Raw genomic sequence first — 27,137 nt, 5'->3', positions numbered from 1 at the left:
GGACACCTGAGTGAATCAAGATAAACTACAAAAAGGCAATCTTTGCAATGAAAAATATACTAGTTCTGTGCATTTACAATGTATATTCGAAGCTACAGTCAAAAGTATAAGAAAAAGGCTTTTTATATCTTCTTTGCCTCCCAACTTCCAAATTCATTTTCATTAAAACTATAGAAGGAAAGAAAAACAAAAAATCAATGTCTACAAAACTAGAGAGGCAAATGAATTTAAACAATTTCTTAAACTAAGAAATAGGAATAAATTATAACAACAACAAAAAGCTCTAAAATACATTAAAAAGTGAATATATGCACTAACCTGCACTAGCTGTTCCGTGTGTTGATGCAGTTCTTCTAAGATTGGCAAAGTCTGCTCAGCAGTACAGTGTTCCAGAATACGCTGAATTACTCTACAACCATATGGATGAGTTGAAAGTACAAATACCTTAAAATAGGATTGCAAACTGAAGTTAAACCAACTGAAGTTTACAGATATAGTAATATTACCATGTTTGAAATGGAATTGAACATGCCAACTACTTCTATTAAAAAAAGTCTTGCCTGCTAATATCAGAATTCCATCTCCAGTAGAAATTGGGAAAAGATGAAAATGCATTTTTTTGCATGTCAGGGACTCCAGTAATTATACAACCAAGAACCCAAGTTTTCATTACAATGTTTCTAGCCTACTTAACTACAAAGGAAAGCCTGGAAGTATGACCCTTAGTTAAGCACTGTTCACCTTTCAAGCTTTCCCTTTAACTTTGTATTTCATTTTCAAATCTTAGGATGTTGACACTTATAAAAAGGAGTTCAATTTTTCTGGCTGATTTTCACTGATTTCACATTCCAGCATACAGAACAGGCTCCCTGTTACAGATATAAAGTTTGTAAATAAGTATTCAAAACATAGTCAAAATCTTGCTTATTCCATTTGTTTGCTTCTCCAGAAGCCAGGTTTGTGTTTCAGGAATTAATTTAGAAGATTTAAGAGTCAGCATTCGTCAGAACTGAACACAGAATCTTGTCTGATTAGACATTGATCCAAATGATGCAGGCAGGTGAAAGACACATATTGTTACATGACATAACTAAAGTGTGGTATTTTTCATTTGCCACTTCAGATTAACTAATATTTTTTATATAAAATTGCTTGGAGCTGAGGAGGGATTTCCAGTAAATAGAGTCACATTTTAGTCAAGGGGCTCTATTTACAGTTTAGAAACTGCATCTCATCTACCCCATACACACTTTTTGATGTAAAAAGACCTGACTCTAGAAACCCTGGTATGCCATTTACTAGGTACAATAAGAATTCAGACGTTGTTGTGTAAAATGTGAGAGAAGGATATTGTAGATTTTGTTAAGAAATACATTTGGCCATCCACTAAAGTAAAATTTAGTAACACAGCCAAGTTAGTAAGATTTTTACAATTCTCAAGACTATAAAAGTACACGTTTGTCTCAGAGTATTAAAATTTTATTTAGCTGCAGCATATTCTCTAGCCTGCAGCACAATATCAATCTTATATTAATAACTTTTTTGGAAACAAAACCAAATTCCCAACCTTAAATAAACAAATACCCCCCCCCTTTACTTAACACTAGCCCATATGTAGGGAACAGATTAGTATATTTCTTTAAGGTATTTCCTTAATGATAGATATTAATTGGGAAACATGAACAACAGGCTTGCAACATAAGCAACTGAAGAAAATGGAAATTTTAATGAAAAATATAAGCTAGAGAGCAGATACTTTATTATTACATAAAAAATGGCAACGTTAAAAGTTATAAAGGAAATTTGAAATGGCATATCACGAAACTCAAAGTCTGGCCTTAAGCCAAATACCTCTATTGGTATTTATAATGCATCCAAACAGGTCTTTCTAGAGCCTCACCTCCAACAGATTCATCTTTTTACAGCATGTTAACTGTCTCTTCAACAGCTTTTCCATTTTATCATCCCTTTTTTATCCTACTTAAAACAAGCTGACTGCAATGTGTCAAACCCTATCTTGTATATGCAAATGATGGAAAAAGATCAGCAGATCAAAGCAGCCCTACAGAAGAGGAAATGAACTGTTGACACTACCTGTCCTTTGAATGCGTCAATGATGAACTGGAGTGACTGGGGTTGAACACACTCAATACATTTTTGTACAACGTGGTTTCCATTTTGGTCTTTCACACATTTCAGAACATGACCATCCAACTCTTTCACCATTTCATTCTGAAAAAAAAAAAAAAAAAAAGATTATCCTTGTCTTTACAATAGTTTTTTTTTCTTCTCCCCTCCTTCCCCCAAGGAATATTCCATTTCATCCTAACCATCCAATCTTTATATTCACTGCTGTTTTACTTGTGCACCTCAGCAATTTAATTTAAACAACTATTTTAGTCCCTAGGGCATTTCATAATGAAAGGAACAATCAACAATTTAAGCAAGTAAAAAGATGGATGCAATAAAAAGAAATAAAATTAAAAAAAAAAAGTATTGCTCTAACTTACAATTACCTGCTGGTCAGGTGAGATTGACTCAAGTGCTTTCTGAATAACACGACAACCATACATCTGTAGGGCTAACGGCAGAACATGACCACGTATGCGTGTTGCTAGGGCTAACTTTTGATCCAGGCTTCCAAACTAAAAGAAAATAAATATACTGTTAATAAATGAAGACATATTGCAACATCCTGGAATTTACATGATAGAATTTAAGTACTTTCATCATCTATTACAGGTTTACTGAGCACCTTGAATGATTTTCCCCCTTTGTATTTTTGGTGGGTATATTTACCAGAAGTTTTTATATTCTAAATGCAACATTTTGTAACGTTCCACATTCTAATCACACACCTGCTATCAAATGCATGACCTTGAAAGACAACAGAAAAGATTGAAGTAGTTTATACTTGACTGTCTGTAGGAATATGTAAATGCAATAACCCACTTATTTAGACAAATTATACCAGGCAAATTAATTACAGATCACTGTACTGTATTAATTCAAACCAGATTTTCCCTGATATCTCAAATTTGTATGGATCAGTGTATCTTACATCTTGTATACAGTAAGCAAGCTGTAACAGGAAGTGAGGAGGGGAAAGATTTCAATCCCTGAAGTAGCTTCTTGGTAACTTCACGTGACTTGAACAATCATTCTTACCATGGGCACTTTGGGAAATCTAAAAATACTTGCGCTTTGCAAAGCAAAATCAAAATTATTTTGTACACTGGCTGTATTAAAGTATAATTCAACCAATGTTTTTCAGCAGTAGCTACTTCCTGCCCATACTATTCCCACCACGGTGCTACTACAACCTTCTGTGTTGCTCCATGTTGAGCAGAGTAGAAGCCAGTCAAGCTTCATAATAATACACATAACCCTGTTCCCAGATCCCCCACACAAGCTCCTGAGTTGGTGCAGTACAAGAGACCACACAGAAGTGATGACCCTGAACAATCAGCTGGGTGGCACCAGCAACATTCATGCAGCACTGCTGAGAACTGTCAAACCCTACACCTGTAGTCACCTAAGGCTCTGAAGAAAGCTCAAACAATTTCGCCTTCCTACTAAAATAACGAACTAAATCCATTACTACACCTAAGGCCTAGTGCACTTCTTTCATGAGAACTCTTCTACAGAATTAAGATGAAAACACTCAACTGACAATGATTATCTATGTATCCATCCAACCTAACATTATGGAAAAAACCCAGCAATTGATGATAACTGACCAAGATCAAGATTTTACACACCATACATCAGCCATGCTTTTCAGAAGATTTTTTTTATTTGTAAAAAAGAATATCAAGTAAAAAAAAAGTGAGCACATTGTTTCGTAGATTACTCATTAAAAACTACATTCCTGTTTACAGCAACCATCTGATTTCTTACTGGACATTTTCCAGCTTCACCTTCTATCCACGCAGATACTTTGATATGATCCTTGATTTAAAGTACCCCATGCTAGATACCTTTCCTACACATAACTTTTTCCAGGACACAGGTATTGGTTTTTCTTCTCTCTCTAAGTCAAATTTTGTCACTCTCTAATAAGGCTTTTTTTTTTTTAACCCCATAGTTGTTAACAAAAACCAAAGGTATTTTAAACACTAGTTTTATTAATATTGGGTGTATCTTATGACATCCCTTCCTCAAAATTATTCCACCTCAATAAATTTTATGTGAGTTTCTTCATATACAGCACTGGATGAAGTTCACACAGCTATTTACTTGGGTGCAAGAGCATTTTCCAGACCCACTCTTTATCAAGATGCAGTAACCAACATAACGTATCCTTCAAATCTTTATGTCTCCCATCATCTGCTGAAAGTCTCTGTAAATGACACTAAAATTACGCAAAGCCTGAGTGTGCAGCCTGTACATTCACTAATATTCACTGACATATGCACCACCAGCGTAAAGAGAAACTGTGCCTGTTACGAAAAAAAAACGGGATACAGAACAGAAAACACATGTGCAGTGTTATATGTTTGGGTTCTGTGGTAGAAGTCCAGTAGAATTCTGCTATGATGTTAAGAAAAAAAACCAGTTAAATTTAATCATATTTTACAGCATTTCATTTGCATTTCTGTTCATACACTTAGTGTTATGCTTACCTCAAAGAACTTCTGTATTACATAGTTTCCAAACACATCAGTCATCAATTGATATGCTGCTTGCAGGATCTCATTAAATACCATCTGGCGCTCAGCTGGAGTAGCTCGCTCCAGCTTTTGCTGTATAAATCTAAGTGCAAAAAAAAAAAAGGTACATTATGCTTTACATAAACAACAGGAAAACCTCTCAAACGCTGTTTCAATGAGACACCTCAAAATTCTAAAGCAAGTATTCAACATTTATAGAACTTATTAAAATGAAAGTAGTGCCTTTGCATATAAAAGGATACATTTTAGCAAAATTATACTTTAAAACTTTCATTTGAAAAGGATTAAAGATGAAAAGCATAACATTATCTAAGTACCTGATGATGTATTGCTGAAAAATGGGTTTAGATTCCAGATGCCAGATATTGTTTTCTTAATCAACGCCTTTTTGATACCTAAATACTAGAGTTTACAAGTCTAGTTATGAGGCTATTTCTACACCAAGAACTTCTACAAGCAGCTAAATTTATCCTACTTTTATAATGAAATTTCCTAGAGAAGAAAAAGGTTGGTGTAAGAGCATGTGCTCCAATTAATGGCATGCTTTGTATTAAGGTGACTAGCAGCTCATTCAAATGTTTGATGTTAATGTAACAATATCAAAGCAGTAAAATATTATTAAGTCATTAACTTTACTATAATAATTACCTAGAACCATGCTGGTCTTGGGAAAATTCAACAATATGTCCAACAAGGTCTCTTAGTTGAAGATTAGGGAAACGATTGTTTCTGAAATCTTCCAGCAATCGACTACGTCCAGAAGGCATGATATCAGACCTACTGTAACGAAGGCGTGAAGGAGGGAAGAGCTGACTGGTGGAGCTAAAAAGACTGGAGGTACTTGCCGCACTGCGATACTTTGCTTCGGCTCCAGGTGCTGCAGAAATATAGCGACCACTACCATTTGTCAGTCCTCCTACAAGGAAGCAGTTCTGTCAGTAAAAGCCATAAGGAAAATAGGCAACAGCAAAACAGTAAGTGTACTAGAACTACAGATACACCCTGGAGCCAAAGAAAACAACAGTGTGGTCTTGTTATTTATATTTACCTCATTATGGCTGGAGGAGTTACATAGCTTTATCTTCCAATAAATAAAACCATTCTCCTCCTCATTTTAATTTTTTGTGAAGGGCAGCAGGAAAAGAAATGTTATTAGAAGAATATAACAAAGCAGGTAAAGTGAGCACCTGCTCAGACTTACAGAAACTTTAGAATTGGGTGGGCCTTAGCTTAGTGGGCAGATTTCCACTTCACAAGTAATACTGACTTATAGCCTTGTTAGTAGTCTCAAAGTCAGCCAATTGTTTCAAAATAGACCATGAAATCTGAACTACCCTTCAGTCCCTACTGAGGCACCTTTCCAACTTAATAGTGTGAAAGGGCATTTTTGGGGAGGCACACATGATGCCTCTTGTCATGCTGTACCTGTTCTGCAGGATATTTGATGACTTCAGCATCCCAGGCTTTCAAGCTGGTACCTCTCGTAAGCACTAAGTATGTCAAATTTCAAACCAGGTAACTAAGAATGCTCTACTCTAATTCTAAAACAAACAAAGATACATCAAACTGAAGTTCCTTTTAGAAACATGAACTCCTTTCCTTGCTGCAAAAACATTCATCACTCTCACTACACTTTGTTTTTCCTTACTTTCCAAGAACTGAATTCCCTTCCTGTGTTTAGGTCCTATTCCTTTTTGCTAGTGATTCCAACTACAGCTATCACCATCTCACAGTCCTGTGAATTTCTCCTCATATATTGCTCTCTAATCAGTTTGTGCCACTCTGAACTCCTCCAGCAGGCCTCCCCCTCCACTTTACAACAGGCAGCAATTATCATAAGCGGCATGCAAACAAAGCAACTTTCTCAACTACAGTATGATTTTAAAAGGGATACTGCTACTATACTACAAGCAGAAATATTCAAAAGACAATTCCCACCTAGAAACTTCAACTCTACTACTTAAAAAAAAAACAAAACAAAAACCTCAAAAACTCCCTAAAGTTATTGAGTATGAATTGGAAAAGGAAAGCATTTTCAGTTTCCCTATCCAGAAAGTGACACAGTAACTGAAAGCCCTTTCAAAGTCAACAGAAGAAATATCTACACTTGAATTGAAAACAAATTGCAGTATGTGCTGTTTGAATGGTGCTCTATTACAAAATTATTAAAAAAAAAAAAAAAAAGAGGAATCAGCTGACAGTGCCCCAGCCAAGCCTTCTTTTAGTTCCAAGTTTTTATAAGGCTAGGCAACAACAGTGTTACAGTGGGCTGATAATGTACTAATGGTAAAGTATCTTTTCAAAAGGTCAAACTGCAATACCAGAATCTGAGATGTTAGTGCTCTGCAAGACACATCAAGCATCACATTTATTGCACTGTATAGGATTATGCCCTGAAATAGAAATAATTAGTATTTATTTTACAATTAGTTTTCAAAATTCAGTGGTAAGAATCAGTAAAGGATCAGTAAATACTTTATGCCCCACAACACCTTTTAAAAACTACTAGGTTTTCTTTTAAATTAAAGCCTCTTAATTCTTTACAGCCAGAAAAATCAGGTTCTTTTTACCTATCATTTTTAGTTTCCGTTGACAATCACTATTTCCAGAAAAGAGCTGACAGTGACATGATACTAACAGACAAAAAGAAAAAATAAACCCAACATTCTGCAGGTGAAGCAGTATGCAGAGTGATGCTCTACAGTAATTTCTCTTCCAGGAACGGCCTTCTAAATAACAAAAAGTTATGCACCTGTAATTATAGTATTTCTCATCTAGATTATTTAAATGTATGAATGAAATCCTAGCTTCCCTGTAAATGCTGTGTATTAATACTATTTAATGCCACGAGAGGGCAGCAAAGCCCGTTTAAAAGGAAGTCTTATAGGCTACTTTTCTGTTTTAGTATCTCTATTGCTCCACTGATCACAGGCTCAATTCTGTGCCACAAACTAATAGGGTAGTTTTGATTACATGCTCACAAACTGCAGTGCTCTGGTTAGCACACACAGTCATGGAACTGCACATGTGAATCAGGAATTATTTCAGGTAGGGTTTTTTTGGGGGTTTTTGGTTTTTTTTTTTTTTTTTTTTTTTAACTGAGCCTTCATGTAAGTGTAAATTAAATGTGACAACTTATCCAGCAATTAAAACGGAAATTAAGAAACTTGGTAGGTTTTAACAAATCTGCTATGTATGTGTAGTAGAACTGCACGTATACAATACATTTCACACTCAGGATTATCAAGGCTTTCTTCAGTCTAATTGGGAACCATCCCTTTTTAAGACTTGTAAGATGACTATGCTACAACTGGTAGAACTCCTGTCTAGCCTGTGAAACTACTTCAGACAATCACGTTAAGCAGAATCGTAATACAGGAAGGCTGAAAACATATCCATTGTGCCTAGAAGAACCTGGCATACTTCAAAAGCACAAAGAAAGCTTAACCTTGTAAACCCCTGGATATTATTATAAAAAACAGTAATTTAATAGATAATTAGCTTCTCTTCTCATGTAACCTTTTATTACAGCACCAGTGTTATAGCTCAGTGGCAACTCTGCAAATCTGAAAAATAGTAAAATCCCCAAAATAAAAGCATATTGTCATAGGTACTTATTATATGCAGATATACTCTTGTATACAATAGACTATTTTCTTAAATATTGTACTCATCATTTTCTCAGTCCAAAACCACCAAAGCATTAGTGTGGACATCAAGGACACCTGGTTTTCTTCCTGAAAACTTTGAGTGTGAACAGCTTAAAAATGAAACCTGAATTCTAGTTATCCAAATCCTCCTGGTTAGCCTACCATACCCGCACGCTCTTCAAGAACTCAGGACGCTTTGCTTTACAGATCTGATTCCAAACTAGAAAGGTAACAGCCTAGGTCTTATAAATTATTTGGGGAACATACTCAACTGAATAAAGCACCTAGTCTAAACTGAAGTTTCAGTGCAAACACTGAAGTTTTAAAAGACTGTTATCAGGCATCAGTATAGCCGCACAATTACAAACCGTTGGGGAATAAAGTGTGCAGCTCATTCTTCAGATAATCACTTCACTATCACTTCTGATCTCGTAAAACAAAGATCTCCAATGCAATGAATAATATTAAGTTGTTTTACAGTTTAATTGAACCTAAATCCCTGTGACTAGTGTATAGGGAAGAAGAGGCACAGAGGTATAAAGGGGATATAGACCATCTAAAACAGAGCCTTACTAAGCTTCAAGGACACAAAGCATGTTAAATTACTAGCTCCTTAACATGGATAGCATATTTAATGTAAAGGAGAACATGAAAAAAATATTAAAAACTAGGTCTAGGCACATTTATTTTGATAGCATTAGTCTGTTAGTACTTATTACCAAAGTATTTCTTCGATTGTTTCTAACCAAGACATAAACCAGATTTACTGCACAGTAACTGTTGTTTAAACCAGTCAGCAGTATTATTTTCTAGTAAAATACGTATGAGTATATAAACACTTTAAACTTGACTTCTACAAAGTACTTGTTCATCTGTTAAAAAGTAGCTTCATCTCATCCTCAGCTAAAAATTTAATCTTCACATGGAAAACAGAATTACACATATATGTACACATTTATGCATATATATGTATGTACATTTTATTAATCAATGCAAGTGCTTATTACGCCTGGTTTACCAAAGCCCTACAGAGTAGGTACGCAGCAGAGGCAATGCGAGTTCCCCATACTGTCTTGCAAAGGGGCCTTTACTCTTACCCAGAATGACCACTTCCGAAGATAAAATATCAGTCTAAACTAGTAACAAGCTTGGCTAGCAATGCATAGAAAATAATTCCTCCAAAAGCCCATATTTTAAAAATCTTACTCTACGCCAAACCATTAAAATGCTGCAATGTACCAAACAGAGTAAGCACTACCAATCTAAAAGGATTTTTTATAACATAGGAAAAATACTTCCTCTTGCAGTTTTTTTGTCCCTGGGAGTGAAAGGGTAGTTCAAATTCATGACCTTACTGCTCCAACTGATTACAGCAAAGAAGCAGTTACAGACAGCTTGACAAATCCCTTCAAATACAGGAAAACTGACACTAGAACAAAGTAATTAGCACATTCCTATTTTAGGGTGTTGAATAAGAGTTCGTGAGAGAAGATAAAAACAGTAAAATATCATTAATTTCTTGTAAAAGGGAAATTGGTCTTTTAAGTTACAAATTGCAGCAGTGTCTGACAAAGGGGTTATAAAACCATGCACCCTTTCCCAGTATTGTGCTCTAGTATTCTGGTGGCTGAAACAGGAGCAACCGAGCTTGATGCCCATTTTAAAATAGGAGTTAAACTTAGCTGAACCTGTTGATATAAGCAGGAAGGACAAGTTTTGAAGGTGAAGGGAGAGCTGCATTTGACAGGCATTATCAGAATACCAATGAAAACTGCATGCAGACATGAACTTACTTAGAATGTTGTTCTACTCTGAAAAGTGACTATGTGATAATCATACCCTTCTTAAAACATACTCCCTGTTTGATTTCAGGTGTAACTTCTTTTGGTGAGAAAGCTTTGCCTTTTTATTTTTATTTTTTATATGTGAGAACAAAACAAATGCTTCCAAGAGTGGTTGATGAGCACACCGGAATAAATTTAACAGGACAAACAATTAACTGCAGAAATAGTCTTCAACTTTTTGCGATTGCGTACCTTGGATGTAACTGCACAAAGATATGACATGGGGAAGAGTGCAGGAAATGCTAAAAAAAAAAATCACTGCATTTTTGTGAAAGCAAAAATCCAAAAGACCTCAATTTCCAAATTTCAGATTGATTTGGTAAGGTAGCAAAAATTTACCCGTAATCAAGGTCCGCTTCATTTGGAAGATGAAAAGGCAGTACACATGGAAGCCAACAAGGTTGTGTCAATTTTCAGAGTACAACTGTACGTTCTGGCCTTTACACACTGATCTAATACACGATTTTAACAAACTATTATGCTTAGTTCACACTGCCAAACAGTCCAAAATGGATTAAAATCAGTATTTAACAATTTCTGGTGATAGAGGTAATCCTCTGTACTGATCGCAGCTTATTTTCTCAGAACTGAAAAAAGTCTTTTAACATTTATCAAATGTGAAACAACACAAAACTTCAAATGTTTTGAATTTTAGATAATGCCTTCCAAAATTTGGTTTAAGTATAGTTTTCAGTAATATGAAAACTATTGTGAGAGTACTTCGAAAAGAAAGAAAGAAAAAGATTTCCATCATAACCCCATTGTCAGATGTTCAGAACTTTCTCAAAAGCCTCCATTTGGGCTGAAACTTTCCATGCTTGGTCTCAGCCCAAAGGTGCACTTTGTAGACCTGAAAAAGGAAAAAAGGTAAGTAAAAAAAAATAAAACGTGCTGAAACATCCCCTTGCCCAGTTTTACTTCGGGTATTCAGCACTTAACCGTGAAGGGGATACTGAACTGTAGATGTAATATATTTAAATTACTTTTAACCTTATAATACATATCACTCACACATTTCTCACTTAAAGTGTATTTTGGTAGGCACTTTTAAATTTTTTCCTGTTTTATTTGCACTAACAGAAGTACAGGGGATTAGGTTGCCTACTACATGCACAAAACTGTGCACTGAATAGTTACTGGAGCAACAGGCAACGCAATCTTGAAAATACATCCAGTTTCATTGTATGATTTTAGCATCCAAATTAAATGACTACAAATATTTGCAGCAAAAAAAGGGAAAGTTTATCAAGTAACCTCAGGGTAGAGGCATTATCTTCTAAATATACCGTAGGCTGTGGTGGGGTTTCTTTAGATTTTTAAATTTTATTTTATTTTTAATTTTTTGTAAAAAGGTTGCGCTCCCATGTCATCTAACTAGCTCAAAATTTTTCTAAAAGATTACTATCATCATTCCTTAAAAAATACATCTGATAACAGAGAGCCACCACTGACAAAGCCTTTGCTACTTCTTTCACAAATGCATTTTCTTTTTTTTCCACCACCCTGGTGATAAACTACTGTCTTCCTGGCAAAGCATCTGGGCCATGAGGTAGTAGGCTCACTGATCAAAAATCACCTTCCAATACATTTTACATGGAGAGCTTTGCTCACTTTTGTACTTGATCATAGTAAGGGGCAGTAGTGAAAGTCACTCCACTGTTAAACACGGTATCATCTTAAAACGTCCTTGAAGTGGTAATACACTGAAGTAGAAACAAAAATAATGCACCTTTGCTTGTCATACTGTAGAAACATAATAAAAAAAAAGGATCAGTAAGTCTTACTGGGCTCTCTATCGGGCTTCTGCAAGGAAGAAAAATCAGTTGTTGGCCCGATACTGCAAAAAGTTGAGTGCCCTCCACTGTCAAATCAATGAGCATTTAGGCGTGCTCTTCCCCTTTCAGGAATGGCCCCTCTTCATTACAAAACTGTTTAACAGCAAAGGTAATGTGACATCTCTTATGCAACATATATTTTACACATAGAAATACATACACACATACAAACAAAAAGTGTTTTTTTGGTTTTTTGTTTTTGTTTTTTTTACCTAAATGCAAACTGGATGAGGATCCATGTGATGAAAGTGATGGCGGTGGCGTAAGTGAATGTCCTGGCGTTTGGCTTGGCAGAGGCATGCCTATTGGACTTGGAGAGGAGGAAAATCCCAGACTATTGTAAAATGGCTGCCCTATGGGTGCTAGGCTGCTACTAGATCTTTTGTACAAGTCAGAGCTAGTAGATAGAGAATCTCTCCTTGTGGCACTACTACTTGCAGAACTGCCAACTGAAGAAGAAATAAAAAGACCCTAATTACACAGTGTCAACTGAATAAAACCTATCCCCAACTACAGCTGGGCAATAACAGATGCGATCACAATAATTACAGCAATCGTTATGACAAAGACAATTACTGTGATAATCACACATACTTTTAAGTAAATCTAAGTGGGTATAAACATACCACTGATAAGTAATTTCACCAATGCCCACGTCTTTCAACATTTCATTCTAGACTTCTCACAGTAATATTGCAGTAGTCTATTTTAACCGCCTGGCTTCAGGCTTTGGGACAAATATGGAATTTATGAGATTAGATTACACTGTCACTTTATAGAATAAATAATTCTAAAAATATTTCCACTAAACTCTTTGATACAATTTTCTCCACCATAAATTGTAAGTCAGACAGTGATACTTGATTTCAGGAAAAAGGCTAGAGACAATTGGTTGTTGTTGTTGCTGTTGTTTAAGGCTTCAGAAAATAATCTATGTTGCTGTTCAGCTGTTTCTGAACTTCCTCTTGTTTGTGAACCCCTCACCTGTAGGAAAAAAATGACTACTTAAAATGCCCTACAAGAATTATAGTTCTCAAAGAAGTGTTTTGAAAAGATATTGTAAAGAGGGAACAGGCTAAGAAGAAGACGAAAAGCAGAGCAGAGATAGGAAAATTAGGGTGAGAAATAAAAATGTAATACTACTGCTACCAGTATTTCTGAAAGACAAATTAGACTAGAAGCTTTGGATAATAGTGTATTAGTGAAGGACTGGTTATCCTGCACAGCATCATTCAGCAGGGCGATGAACAGTCTAGGATAAATTAGGAGAACAATAGAAAGTTTTTAGAAATGTTAAATTCTAGTATCTGTTGCGTACTAGTGAAATATTAAGCTAGAGTGCTTATTTTAAACACTGGAACATTATTATACTCATAAACAAAACCAAGATTATGGGTATTTTTGATAACAAAGATACTTTTAAGCTGAATTTGGAACATTGATTTCTTCTTCAACTTAAAAAGGAAAAGGTCAGAATTTATACTTCCATAATCTTTACCCACATCAGGTACCTTCCTACTAAAGCTGGCAGCATGGCCCAATATAAAGGTCACCCGATACTTCCCATTTTAAGACACTAATTTGTTTTCTCATAACACTATCAACTTGGCTAATACTTATCATGGCATGTACCTGCTTGGACCAAATTTTTCAAAGAAATTCTGCCCAAACAACACTGCCATTTCAGAAAAACAGGCAAGGAAAGATGTTTTATCCTTGGCAAAATAATCCAGCTACCTATTATTTGAGAAGTTAATGCTTTCACGTACTCAGTCCAATATACTAGCAACAGGAGACCTTTATTTTCATGCTCTCTTTGATTGAGCTAAAAGTCTTAGCAAAATCACACTTCACACAAGTTCAGCACAGATCTGCTACAGACTCATAGCTGAAAACTTAAACTCCTGTCCATACATGGCACATCTGAGATGGCTGATAAAGGTTTTCCCTGCAATTGAACTTCTAGGCTTCTGTGTGCCTTGCCAAAAATGGACTCTGAAATCGCTATCCGAGATTCCACCTTGTGTTCGGAAGGGCCGTCAGGCAGTGTGGAAAGGAAGTTTTCTACTTCAAATGCAGAGGAGACAAAAGCCAAACACAAGAAATAGACCAGGGGAAAAAAAAAGAAAACTAAAAAACAAGAAGAAACCAGAACCAGGAGGAGAGAAAGGTCAGACAAAGGAGCCAACAAGGAGACTGCAAGAAAAACTGGCAAGCACTTTCAAAACCAGTGGGACTGAGGATGAAAAGAAAGCAGATCTGAAGAAACGTTAGGCTGTAGAAGGTGTATGTGACTGTGGGGCAAAAAGACTGGAATAGTAAGCTGATGATGGGAACATCACACAGTACAAGCAGAAACAGAAACGTATTTGGGAGGGGGAGGGGAAGCAGGAGATAAATGTTGCCTGGAAACTGGGAAGGAAGACTAGAGGAGAAGCCAGAAGGAAAAGATACTGGACTAACTAGGCAAGGAGTTTGAGAATAAGAAATCAGAAGAGCAAATTAAGGCAACAGTTGAAAGAAATCTCAAGATTTGAGACTTGCTCTACAGGTTCTGGCTCAGCTAGTTAACCATGTGAATGTTAATACAATGCTACATGATGGATTGTTATTTTTCCAACTATGAAAAAAAGCCAAGCAAACTTCAGCTTTCTTTCAGGGTTTCTTACTCAGCTAAATTACTGCAGCTTAACAAGTTACCATGAACCAGCTGAGCTGCATTTTCACACACACACACAAGCAAAGCTCACAAAACCTAGAAGATAATTTGAATTAGCTTACGCCTCTTCACCACTGTTTAAGTTAATCCAATTACTTACACTGTTATGAGCCAGAAGTAGGCATCTGGAAAGCTGCTGTAGTTGATCCAATTCTTAGCTACCTGTTAAGCTGCAGTAACTTATCATGTACCTAAACTTTTAAAATGGAGTATGAAAAACTTTATATTAAAAGAGCAGAGACTGTAAAGTATATACAGCCATTTATATCATATGCTTGCCTCTTCCTGTTTTTACTTTGTTGTTCAGTCATTCAGCTAGAACATGCTCACCTTTGCATTTTTTGCAGAGTTACTTTTTTTTTTTTTCCCCTGCAACAACTGAAAACATAAGGGCAAGATGTGTATTGTATCTGTCAGTCTTCATGGCTATATTTTAACTGAAATTCAACCTTTACAACACACTGAGGGGAGTTAGAGAAACTGAAACTTTGGCAGATAAAAAAATTAAAATTGTTTTTAATTTGCCTCAACATGCATTAACACTATTTGTATAAGTATTCATCTGTGTAATTCAATTCAAATATACATACAGCTCAGGAACTCTTGAAAAAATAAAAAAAACCAGGAAGCATTTTTTAAGTGGCTATTACAGTAAGTACCATTTATACTTGGCAGAAGGGCACTTTCAATATACTTTTATTTCAACGATACTACTAAAAATATTTCAGGTTTAGATAGCACCTTTCATCAGCACTTCTCAAACTGCAAAAGCATGGGCTTGCTGCTTCCCTCTGGAAACTACCACACTAATTAAATCACCTAGAATACTGCTGCAAGATTTCAGCATATGCTGTCTATGCTGAAGGCTTTGGACAAAGCTCTGGAACTGACCTTTACTACAAGAAAAATGCTTAATCTCCTGTGCCAGAAAGAACTATGCTGATTCTTCTTAAGTAGATACACAACTAAAATTTGTATTCTATGGAGGTCCTTGTGATAATGCTGGATAGACTTTTATGACTTAAAACTACTCTATCTAGAGACTTAAAATAGGTGTACTGCATTAAATATGCAAACATACTTATCATCATTATCTATCAATGAAATGAAACTGTACCTAGAGTGAAACACAGCTGCCGAAAATTCACTGAAATCCTGCAAGTAGTTCAGGACAAATTATATTACAAAATACAGCACTTGGATAGCCCAATTACTTTGTAAATAAGTTTCACCTGCTGCGGTATTATGGAAAATTAAGAAACCCTACACAACTCAGTAGCCTCTACATTTTGGGTTTTTAAATTTTTTTTTAAATTAAAGATGGTATATTTAGAGTCTCCTACTCCACTCTTTAATATCAGATACTAGAGAGGAACAGTATAAAACTTGATTCTGATTTCCTAGCAGTAGTTTTGTTAAGATAAATAATTTTCCAGATTATTTTATGAAAAACAACACTGAAAAATCTCTGTGTTGGTATGCGGTATATTTGATGTCATTATTCACCTCCACGTAGTTACCAAATAACAGGTATCGTGTTTTAATGCTGAAGGGTGTGTTTTTCCTTCTGTTTTTCCATATATTAAGGTAACTTGTAATAATCTTCACTTTTTACATTTCTTTCAACATTTTTTTTTTTTTTAATTATTTCCCTTCGGGCATTTAATTTGGTTGAAAAGAATACTCTTAAGAGTACATAAATCTCCCCCAATTTCTACCCATCTGCAAGGTACATAAGATTATAAACATGCTCTGCTGAAGAAATACTAATACTACTACTAATAATTCAGTGCTGTAACTTAAGAGATTAATAGCCAAAGGAAATATTCTTTAGAAAAGATATTTTGCTTGCCTCACTAGTACCGAATCTGAAATATAAGAAAACCTACCTTGCATGTTTAAAAACTGCGAGTAAGAAATTTCTGCTATAGAGCAGAAAAATGATGGCAGTGTTGATTTTTTTTTTTTTTTAAATACAATCAGGTTGATAATATTTAGGAGCATCTGTTGAAATAATTTAAGGCCCCAAACTTGCACAGAACTATTTAACTTAACTGTTTCTAAGACTAAACCTACTAGAGTTAACAAGGACTATTCTTGAGTATTAAGTCTTTCTGTTTTATAAATCCTATAAAAAAAATGTTATGGAAGCACAGGACTTAAATATTAGATCAAATTTTGAAAGTCATATGCTGTTTAATTTTTTTAAAAATTAGGAATTTTCCTGACATGAAAATTACAACAAAAGAATTAATATCTCAAACATCATCAATTGTTATTTTAAGCACAGAATGAAGACTTCCTTGAAAATAAAAAAAGCTTACTAAAAACAGTAACAAACTTTGGGGGCAGAGTACAGTGCTCAATACGTAAAAGTATTTTGGAGATAATCTCTGACTACAGGATATTCTTCAAAAATGCATCTTGTATACAGAGCCCAAGTGAATTTAAAAACCCCCTTTTTCTTCCCCTGTAATTTGTTTTACACTTGAATAACCTATTTTTGCATTCTTTTTAGAAATGTATGTGTATATAATACGTCTGGATACAGATACGTTTTTTTGCTTAACACAAAAGTCTCAAAGCATTTCCTCACTATGTTAACAACCTACCTGATGAGCCAAATCCACCAAGTGCAGAGCCGATAGCTGCTCCTAAAGAGCTGCTACTTCCAAAGCCAAGAGATGTGCTTCCTGGTTGGCCAGGACCATGTGAGAAAAGGGAACTGCTCTGGGAGTTATTGGTCAAAGAGTTACTGCCATAAAATGAATTGGATTGTAGGCTACTATTTGTTTGCTGTTGCTGTTGCTGCGGCTGGGCACCAAGTGGCCGAAATAGACCGTTCGTGGCTCCTGCGAGATTGTTTGCTGTTCCTCCAGCTGAAGCAGCTGCAGCTGTAAAACACATGTTTTCAATCATAATTACTCTCTCAAACATTTCTGACTGAAAATGGACTATTCAGATCTAAATCATATTTTCCTGAAGCCCTCTTAAACAAGCCGAAATTCACATATTAAAGGACTAAAAGAGACTTTATATAGTATTACACAGTCTTAATTACCTGAGGGGGGAAAAAAAATGAAGACAGCAGATGTTGTAGGCTAGTCAAGGTTGCAGAATTGTTAATGTAATTGAGGGAATTTTCAGTGTAAACATGTAAGACATTACTGTTTACTGAACTGTACTTTTATATCCAAAGTTGCAATAGCAGAATTGCAGCTAAGAGTCAAAGACATTTTCAGCTACTAATGTCAAAAGCGAGTTCTGCACAAAGAAGCTTATAGATTAACTTAAAATCTAATTTCCTGAACAAATTAATTTAATTAATCTGGTGTTAGTATTTTGGATTTTAATTTAACAAATGCAATAAATACAATGGTTCAGTAAAGTAGTACCAGACCTTATCCCTGATAAAAAGAGAAAAAGAAAACTAGAGACTTTTGATATAACTAATTCTCCTCTTCTGCTGTCCATTCTATAGTTTTCTTCCTTGCCACACTTTACTGGAGAAAATACTTTCAAGAGAAAAGCATAGCAAGGCCCCAGAGCACTCCATCATCTTCTGCCAGGCCGAAGCAATGAAATGATGCTTCCTAGAGGACACCATTTAGGGATTGATGAGAAGTGCATGTTATATGCATGGGGAGAGGGAAAGGGGGAAAATGTTCTTATCTGACAAGCAACAACATTTGCAGAAACATGCCTGTATAGGTATGGGGAGAGGACTGTAAATTTGAATTACAAAAGGAAAACTACATCTCTGAGACACAGCAGTCTCTCTCAGAGAAAGGGAGGCAACAGAATAAGAAAGAGAGCATGTATGGTATATCCTTCATAACTAGAAAACTTCACAGATGGATACAAAACACATCAACAATATCAAATACTAATGAACCAACATTACTATTAAGATTCAGTACAGAAGTGGAAGAAACCTCCATGCAGGATCAAATACTTACCTGCTTGTGCTGCTGCAGAACTGATTATAACAGGAGTTGAGGCCACCAATCTGACTGGTGCTCCAAGGCCAGTTCTCGCTCCAGGGCCTACTACTAAGGCACCAGTCTGATCGTAATAGGCAGTGGGAGCTAGTACTTGATAGCCTGCACAACACAGAATACAAGAATTAGTAGTACAGATAGTCTTATATAGTCAGCATTCCTTCCCTCCTTGAAATATTCTGACAACAAACTACATGGGCATAAACAGCAATTCTGCCATATTGCCTTAGAACATCAACTGGACATTGAAATTAAAGACAGTGAACATCACAAAACAGTGTGACAAAAATCTTAATTTAGAAATGCTCTACATATTTTTTTAAAACTAGAATAACAGCTAAATTTAGCAGTCTAAAGTTGAATTTTATTTTCAAGGTTAACAAATTAAGTTTCTAACACCACAGTGAAAAGGTACAGGAACAACAAAACTGGCCGTGTTTGGATCATTATCGAATCAACTTCTTTCACCAATTTAAAATATTCTACATTTCTCTTGTACTCCCTTTGCACATGGAAAAGGTATCGAAATCTGTGCAATTAAAGGGCTGAACTAAATGCAAAGTTGGCAATTCCATACATTACCTAGCCACACTTACAAGTCCATCTACAAAAAAACACATTAGGAAAGGAATGCTGTATGTGCAGGAATACCTTGGACCAGTCAGTTTCACACAAAAAGAATGACTGTAATCCAAGTATAATTTCATTCAGTTGACAGTTAAGAGTTGGAACTGGGGAAGAAAAAGGAGGAATTGAAAAAGGAGAAAAGCAGCAGTGGGAAGGAAAACAGGACACAAGATACGAATGAAGGAAAGCAAAAGAGAGCAAAACAAAAAAACATTTAGGACAAGAGCAAGAGAGTTAATTTTAAAGCTCTGATGCTTTATAATGAAGTAGAAGAATTGGAGTAAGAATCCCTAAAAAAATGGAAGACAAGAGCTAGGATAACCTAAGAAAGGGTGCTGACAACAAAAAGATAACACCATCTAATTTTTAGGTTGACTATACTTATAAAGCAATAAAACAAAACCCAAGAGAATTTCAATATTCCTCCCATGTTCAGATATATACTAATGCTATTAAGAAAAAAGTTATGATTGCAAAAATCACACATCTATTTTTGTATGTGTAAGAACCAAGACTTTGCATACTATTTTAAGTCAGTTTCCATGTACGTTCAGAACTAGGTCTAGCAGAGTTCTCGCTGAAATACATACGGACCTTAACATAAAGACCTGGGCCTCTAATTCCAGGTGAGTACCTCAATCGCCAGGCTTCAAAGTCATATTTTCTCCTCCTCAATTTCTAAAAAACCTGTGTAATCTCTCCTGCCTAGCTGCCTTGCTCCAAAAACAGAGCTGGAAACACCATCTGCCTACTGGCCTGGTGGTTACGGTACTGCAGGGAAGCTGGAGTCAGGTCCAAATTCTCTCACACTAAGAAAAATCTGAAGGTATGAAGGAGACTCAGATAGTAACTGAACAGGAGAAGAGTAAAGAGACCCCAGATCTTTAGGTTCAAGTCATGGTTCTGGAGATGAACGCACTATACTGGTTATGAAAACTTGTCATTACTATCATTCCAAATCTGCTTGTTCTAACTGCTCACTACTTGTTTTGCATTCCAGGTGCATCTACCTTCCTGTGCTGTTGGTGGGAAAGAGAAGACAGTTGTCCTCCACAGAGTTTGTCTGAAAGTTTGGCTAGTTAAAAACAACCAGAACAGGTTCATAGAATTGAATTGGTTAGGAAACCTTCACTATAGGTACCACTGCCTCTTCCACCTACAAAGCTCTGCTGTGCTCCTCTACCACCTTCACCACTAAGAAGGGTCGCTACACTACCAAGGCAGGGAAAGGCGAGAATGACTGCTGTCTGTTTTACTGTAGTTCTGTAAAGAACACAGCATAGCACGTTAGAAGATCTGTGACACAGTAGGAAAGCTCTTTATAAAACCACATATGTTCCTGCATACATTAGCAATGTTCATTTACTAGTACCTACATAATTTCTACTTTTACTCATAGCACATTCAATTGATAATACCATGTTGGTCCTGCCATTTGTTACTGCTCTATCACATAACACCACTGTTTCAGAACTCAGAATTGGCTAATACTTAACAGTATTTACTCTGTCCACCTACCCTCTTCAAATGTTCAAACCCATGGATAATGCTATAGCTGTATAAAGGAGGACTGGGAGCCAAAACAAAAAGATAACTTATTGCATAAATTAAATTTACTGGGATTAATACTAAAGCAGTTTAATAAATTCATTTTAGATTTTCTAAAATAATTGACTAGTATGACTGCTGAATTAAAAAAACAGAAGCAACTTGCACTTGCTCTTTGCATTACAAAATGCCCAATTACTCTTGATACTTCCTTGCCACTATCTTATCTGTGATGCCACCCACAAACAGGTCATTTAAAGTTAGTAATAATAAACTAGGTCATTAGCATCAAGATACCATACATCGCAGAAGGTTCAGGCTATGCATCAGAACTGGTGGATGCTTCTATGTTCCTCATCTCTGAAATGAATACTTTCTGACCTATAATAGGAAGTCTCCCAGCTTTCTACTCAAATCTACTACACCAAAAGCAATGTAGGACTATTCGTGAAATTGCTGAGAGCTTGCTAAGTGCATCTACAGCCTCAAAGGTATAAAATTACTTGCTTTGACATCAAAAATACTATTTCAGAGAGACCATCTCAGATCAGATTAAGTAACTGAAGAACACCTCTCATAGCAAAACTTAAGTCTTCTGCTTTCCCTTCTTTCACAGTATTCTACAAACTCTGCACTCCACGCCAGAAAGATGAGCACAAAGATAAAAACTATTTCCCAGCCTTCTCTCTTATCAAAGATGTGACTTGCCAGATGATCTCCTCTCTAATTCCCTCTTTCCTCCTGTTTCAGTTTTTATTACTTCTCTATCACATCATCATCTCCCTGTGGCTGTGCAATTTCCCCTCCAAATTAACAACTACCAAAGCTCATTTCAGTGCCTTCACATTCAAGCTTACTGTGGTCTTCCACTGCAACCAAAAAACGAAAACATACTCTTTACTTCCTAATCAGTTCATATCACACCTTTTATTTTAGAATTCAACTGCTCTGTCTACACTTACTGTCTCCAGATCAGCGGGGAATATGAAAGTAAACAATCTGGTTTACCAATACTGTGCTTTGCTGAAATGATTTCTAAATCTCTCCAAAACCACAGACTCTGAAAACTTTCTGTATTCTTTTCACACAAACCTTAAATGTTCTTAAAGAATGAGAGGAAATCTGTTCTCTTGGCTTGTGCAGCCCATTCTTAGTGTTGCTCTTATCCATCCAGTAATTTCTTCAGTGTCTTTCACTGGATACTTCACACTCTCTTCTCACATTTTTGTATGTAATACCACAAAGCTTTGCCCAGATCTCCTACTCCCTTCCCTCTATGTAACTTCCCTCCCTGATGACACCCAAACGTATGTCAGAGTTTGTCACTTCTCTCTACTCAATGTAACAGATGTGACGCTTCTTACTGCCAACTGAATTATCTGCCCCTTTTAACACCACCATCCTGACACCTCTCTCTCTCCACTCAGGAGCATAACCTGCAAGTCACTGTAGAGTCCTCTCTCCCTATGTAGGAAATTTACAGCTTCTTCATTTTCAACATTCCCAAGATCCCATTATTCTCCTCTGCATACAGATTTGAAAATTTATTCAGCTCTTAATTTTCCATCTTTCCTTAAATGCTGCAGTCTTCACTTCAGTCTCCCAAGCTCACCAAAACCTGAACCACTGTAACTTTTCATTTGTTCTGATGAAGATATGCACAGCCTTATCTCTGCACTTGTCCTCTTACAAATCAAATTCAGAGCTTACTATCCTCCCAGTAAATAATTTATACTTTCTATAACCATTATAACTTTGCCAATACTGTAACTCCCTGTACGTCTGCCACAATTAAATTTGACTTCTATTTCATACTACCTGGAATGCATGACCCACTGCAACGTCACACTTCAAATTCCTCTAGGTAATAAAAAATGCAATGCCAACAGACAGAAATGGTTGATTTTATTGTTTTATACATGGTTTTCAGACAATGCTATTTACGTGCCCACCTGCATGCTAGATGCACCATTACAGTCAGTGTTAACAGCTTCACTTGCATGAATTCAATAAAACTAAGTTGCACCTGATCTAGCCAATGCAGTCAATGAAGCCTCCGGAGGGATTCAGCTGACGGGCTGCTAGACATCTATTTTAGGGTAAGCTGAGCAGCTCTGCAGCCTTTGTACAGCATGTCCAGCCATTGTCTGTGATGAGGGCTGGTTTTATTCATAGAAAAGAATGTATACTCATCGTATTATTATGAAATTGGGAGTACCCTCTGACTTTGTCTTACACATTTATTCAGTCAGAAACTGTCTGGTTTTTAAGAATCCTTGTTAGTGAAAGACTTGCTAAATTAGGACTGGAAGAATTTAAAATGTAATTGTGTAACTCCAATGCAACATATATTTCACTTTTGATGGTTTTAAAAAAGAACCTGAATTTTTCTGAAAAGAGACTTAAAAACATTACATGAAAAGTAACCTGTATTTCAGACAATTTCTCTTTGCACTTAGGATGAAATATGTGCCTTACATGTTACATGAATACACCTCCCTAAATTAATACGGAAATACTGGAAATATCAAATTTGAAAAATAAAACAATCTTGCAGTTGGGATAGCTCATTAATTTCATCCAACATGAAGGCTGTGGCAAGAAGCAAGCAGCTGAAACAATTTAAAGACAGCAGTATGGATGAGCTGACTAATATACTCTCATTTATTAACCCGCAGTGAAGCCAAACTACACATGTCCTCTCTGCAAAGAATATTCAAAAGCGTGAAATTCAATTTGGACCTACACTTTCGTGTAAAACATCTAAGTCCATTGAAACAAGAATTCCACACACTTTCTGCTTGTTTATTATGTTGTATGTGTTGTTTAGTGGTTAGTTACTACCTGGGATTCACTTAATCACATTTTGGTATCCAGATGTAATTTAGTGATCTTGACTCAATTTTGTAGTAAGTGACTAGAATAAGGCACCTCTGGAGCAAAACCCACTTTAGGATAAATCACGTAACTAAAATAGAGTCAGATGAATCAAGACTAAAAGTTCCTATTTCTCTTCAGTAGCTATAAAAGGAGCCTTAAGTATCTAGCTCAAATACAGAAATCTAAAACAGTATCATGATTCCCATCTAAAATGGCTTGTATTCATTTCATCATCCCATATCCTTCTTCTTCACCTAGAAAGAGAAATCACCAGCGCTCCCCATAACTCACTATGAAACCAGCTTATGATGATTGAGAAGACAAACGTCCCTTTTGTTTCTATTTGGAGCCCCATTCCCTGTAACAGTATGGTCAGTAAGGCTGAAAGCCAGTTGCACACAATTCCTATTACAGAACAGTCTCAAATATGTTCACATGAATAAAGTTTTTCTCTAGCCATTCAGGCATGCAGCAGATGGGACAAAGAAGCAGCCTACAATGGAAATTGAATAAAAAGGTTCCTGCCCTCATGGAAAAACCTCTTGGGGCTCATGGAGGAGGAAAAAAGTCTTCAGGTCCAGTCTTCACAGGACAGGCTCTTGCATTACTGAGTTTATGTATGTGACCACTCAGTATTACTTTCAATCACCCATTTGGGGAGGAGGCCTTATTGCGTGTTTTAAGAACTACCCCTGAACTAAGATAAATACTTTTCTTTCTGAAAATAATGCTCTTTTTACATCTTCCTATAATGAAGTCACAAATTTGGGCTGGGTCAAGGTCTTAGATGTTGATCTGACTCGAGCTACATGTCACAGGCTTTTTACAAGGCATGGACCACTCCATAGTCTTCGAGCTCCATGTCCAAAGCAAGACCTAATAACTAACTATAAACAAATACACCCCCCACACACCCAAACATACAAAAACCGGTATAGCTAAGCCTTTGAGGCTTTTGCAAAGATGCTCATAGCATCTCTGATATGCCTCAGTGTTTGCAGGCCTTCTCCACTGCTTTGGTGAGTACAGAGATACCACTTGACAGGTGCTGTGACAGCACACTTTGCTGATTCTCAGGTGAAATATGCTAAAAGCTGAAGATACTATTGCATGAGAAGAAATAAAAATGGCAGTTTAAAACAAAACAGACAAGATAAACACAAGAGCCAGTCTGTTCTGCAGCTAGAGGTGTAAAATCTGATCATGTGAGGCAAAGTGCACAATGCAGTCCTGGAGCATCCAGCAACAAATTAACTCTGACTTCCATAGGTTGTGAGGCATTTCACAGTAGTGCTGACAGAGGAGAGAACCTGTACAAGTCAAAAGCATTTGCAGCTACCATCAACATTACCTAACTGAACTATGTAAAGTCTTAACTTTCATACTGAAGAACGGCCAAGTATACTTAAGTTTTCTTGCTCAGGTAATTGTACCAAACACTTAAAAGTGATGCTGAACTTCACGCTAACACATTGTGCATTTATGACACATGTACTGAGACTCAGAATAACCATCCCCCGAATAAGTCAGAAGCCATGCATGCTAAAAGGATCTGAGGCTCCAAGCTTTGGAATGCTTCCACTTCAAGCATGTTGTGATCTTCAGGGATGATTAAGCAGTTATTTTCTTTTAAAATTCCTGATTTTGGATTATGAATTTTAGATTTATTATTGTTGTTATTATTATATGCCACAAGTAAAAAATAACTTCAGAAAGACAAATTAATACTCCTTGTTGCAGAGTAATGAGACAACTCATAACCTTTTAAGACAGCATGTATATGAAATTATCCTGCAAAAATCTACGATACTCCTTGTGCATACATTTGTAACAACAAATACAGAGAAAACGCTCCAAATAAAAAATGCTAGAGGAATTTCTTGTGCTCTACGAATCCCATGCCAGTATTTTAATCCAACTGAACAACATAAAACTACATAAAACACAATTTTAAGCAGCTTATCATAAACATAACAGGACTTTAATAGTTAATCTGTTATTTAATAACACCAATACTTTAACTTACAGTGATTCTCTTAATCCACTGATAACATACATACCTGGCATGCCTGTAGCAAGACCCTGACCAAAAGCCAAAGCTGGATTTGCTGCTGCAGCTGCTGCAAGTGACTCTGCCTGCTGCCCTTGCTGACCCTGATTGGGAGTAAGGGGACGCTGAGTTGCTCCAGCTCGCAGAACCTGGAAAAGACCAAAACAACACCCTTTCCTTAAAAAGCTAAGCAAGCAAGCCCATTATATTCTGAAAGAGGTCTAGAACAGTTGCTTTGCATATTTCATGCCACTTAGCTCTGAGTTTCATTTAGGGAATACTCCACCTTATGCCTTTTATTCTTTGTATATATCCTTGAAACCAATAAACTAGTTTGCTGACAAATGGTGACAATAAAGTATCTGCCCTGCTCTGGACAGCAGAATCATGTATGTTCCATTGATGGTAATGAGTATAAAGCAAGGAAGAAAATCTGTAAGAGTGATACATTTATATCACGTTATTTATTAACTGAACACATGTCCTTCCCTGATAAATGCATTTGTTTACATTATTTTCAGGCAATTAATGATGTAAGTCTGAATACTTCAGAGCTTGTAGTAACTCATCTAAATAATTAACACTACACTGCCAACAGTGCTGTAAAAAATGCACCCACTAAATTTTAAGAATTCATATAACACTCCACCACCATGCAACACAGGCTTATTTTATTATGTTCTGACAGCATATCTCTGGGAATCCGACTGAAAAGCAATCTAAATTCTTGCAACTACTCTATTCCTCTTGGTTAAAATAATCTTTTCCAGGTCCAAAGTAAGAGAAGTACAATTTACAATATATCCCCACAAAGTATCTCACATGTGCTTTGCAGAAATTGGATATTCATTTTATGGAGAAAGGAAAAAAAAAAAAGAACACTGGAGGGATGATATACATTCAGTTATGAAAGCAGTTCACTGATAACAATAATCAGTAGGAAGAAAGATCCACCTGAATATTAAGGCAGTGATGAAGGTACTCTGGAACTTCATGGTAACTCAAAGTCACTTCTCAAATTTACAAGAATGGCATGGAACTTAACCATATTGCCAGTAAAAAAAACCAAAAACCAAAAAACCAAAAAAAACCCCACACCATTTACATTCATTCAAGCATAAGACCATCATAAGATTTGGCTTTTCCCTTTGTGGAAAAAGGCCATTTGTTTATACTGAAAGATCATATAATGGTTTTAAAAATGGATCCAGAGTAACAATAGCAAGTTAGCTTATTTTTTTTAAAGTTACTTAAAGAAATGGAATTTTCAACAAGTTCTTGTAACAATTGCTTATTCTTGATTTAACAAG

At 36.1% G+C, this 27,137-nt stretch overlaps 1 protein-coding gene across 6 annotated transcripts in view; it reads right to left on the bottom strand.

Moving 5' to 3' along the window:
- The window catches only part of PUM2 (pumilio RNA-binding family member 2), a 75,573-nt gene that overhangs the window by 4,816 nt on the left and 43,620 nt on the right, over window positions 1-27,137 (bottom strand). For 3 of the 6 annotated variants that reach the window (XM_010569835.1, XM_010569838.1, XM_010569841.1), the window contains 9 exons: window positions 25,838-25,976; window positions 18,681-18,824; window positions 17,334-17,615; window positions 12,215-12,451; window positions 5,322-5,589; window positions 4,626-4,755; window positions 2,511-2,645; window positions 2,095-2,232; window positions 319-444 (listed from right to left, as the gene is read on the bottom strand). In XM_010569835.1, the coding sequence (XP_010568137.1) occupies window positions 319-444; window positions 2,095-2,232; window positions 2,511-2,645; window positions 4,626-4,755; window positions 5,322-5,589; window positions 12,215-12,451; window positions 17,334-17,615; window positions 18,681-18,824; window positions 25,838-25,976 (1,599 nt within the window). The remainder of the gene's footprint in view (window positions 1-318; window positions 445-2,094; window positions 2,233-2,510; window positions 2,646-4,625; window positions 4,756-5,321; window positions 5,590-12,214; window positions 12,452-17,333; window positions 17,616-18,680; window positions 18,825-25,837; window positions 25,977-27,137) is intronic. The other 3 variants (XM_010569837.1, XM_010569839.1, XM_010569840.1) reach the window with 3 other exon arrangements.

The sequence above is a fragment of the Haliaeetus leucocephalus genome, unplaced genomic scaffold (assembly GCF_000737465.1).
Source record: "Haliaeetus leucocephalus isolate CR32 unplaced genomic scaffold, Haliaeetus_leucocephalus-4.0 Scaffold275, whole genome shotgun sequence".
Lineage (NCBI taxonomy): Eukaryota > Metazoa > Chordata > Aves > Accipitriformes > Accipitridae > Haliaeetus > Haliaeetus leucocephalus.
The sequence above is the reverse complement of the archived record's forward strand: the minus strand, read 5'-3'. Positions and strand labels throughout refer to the sequence as shown.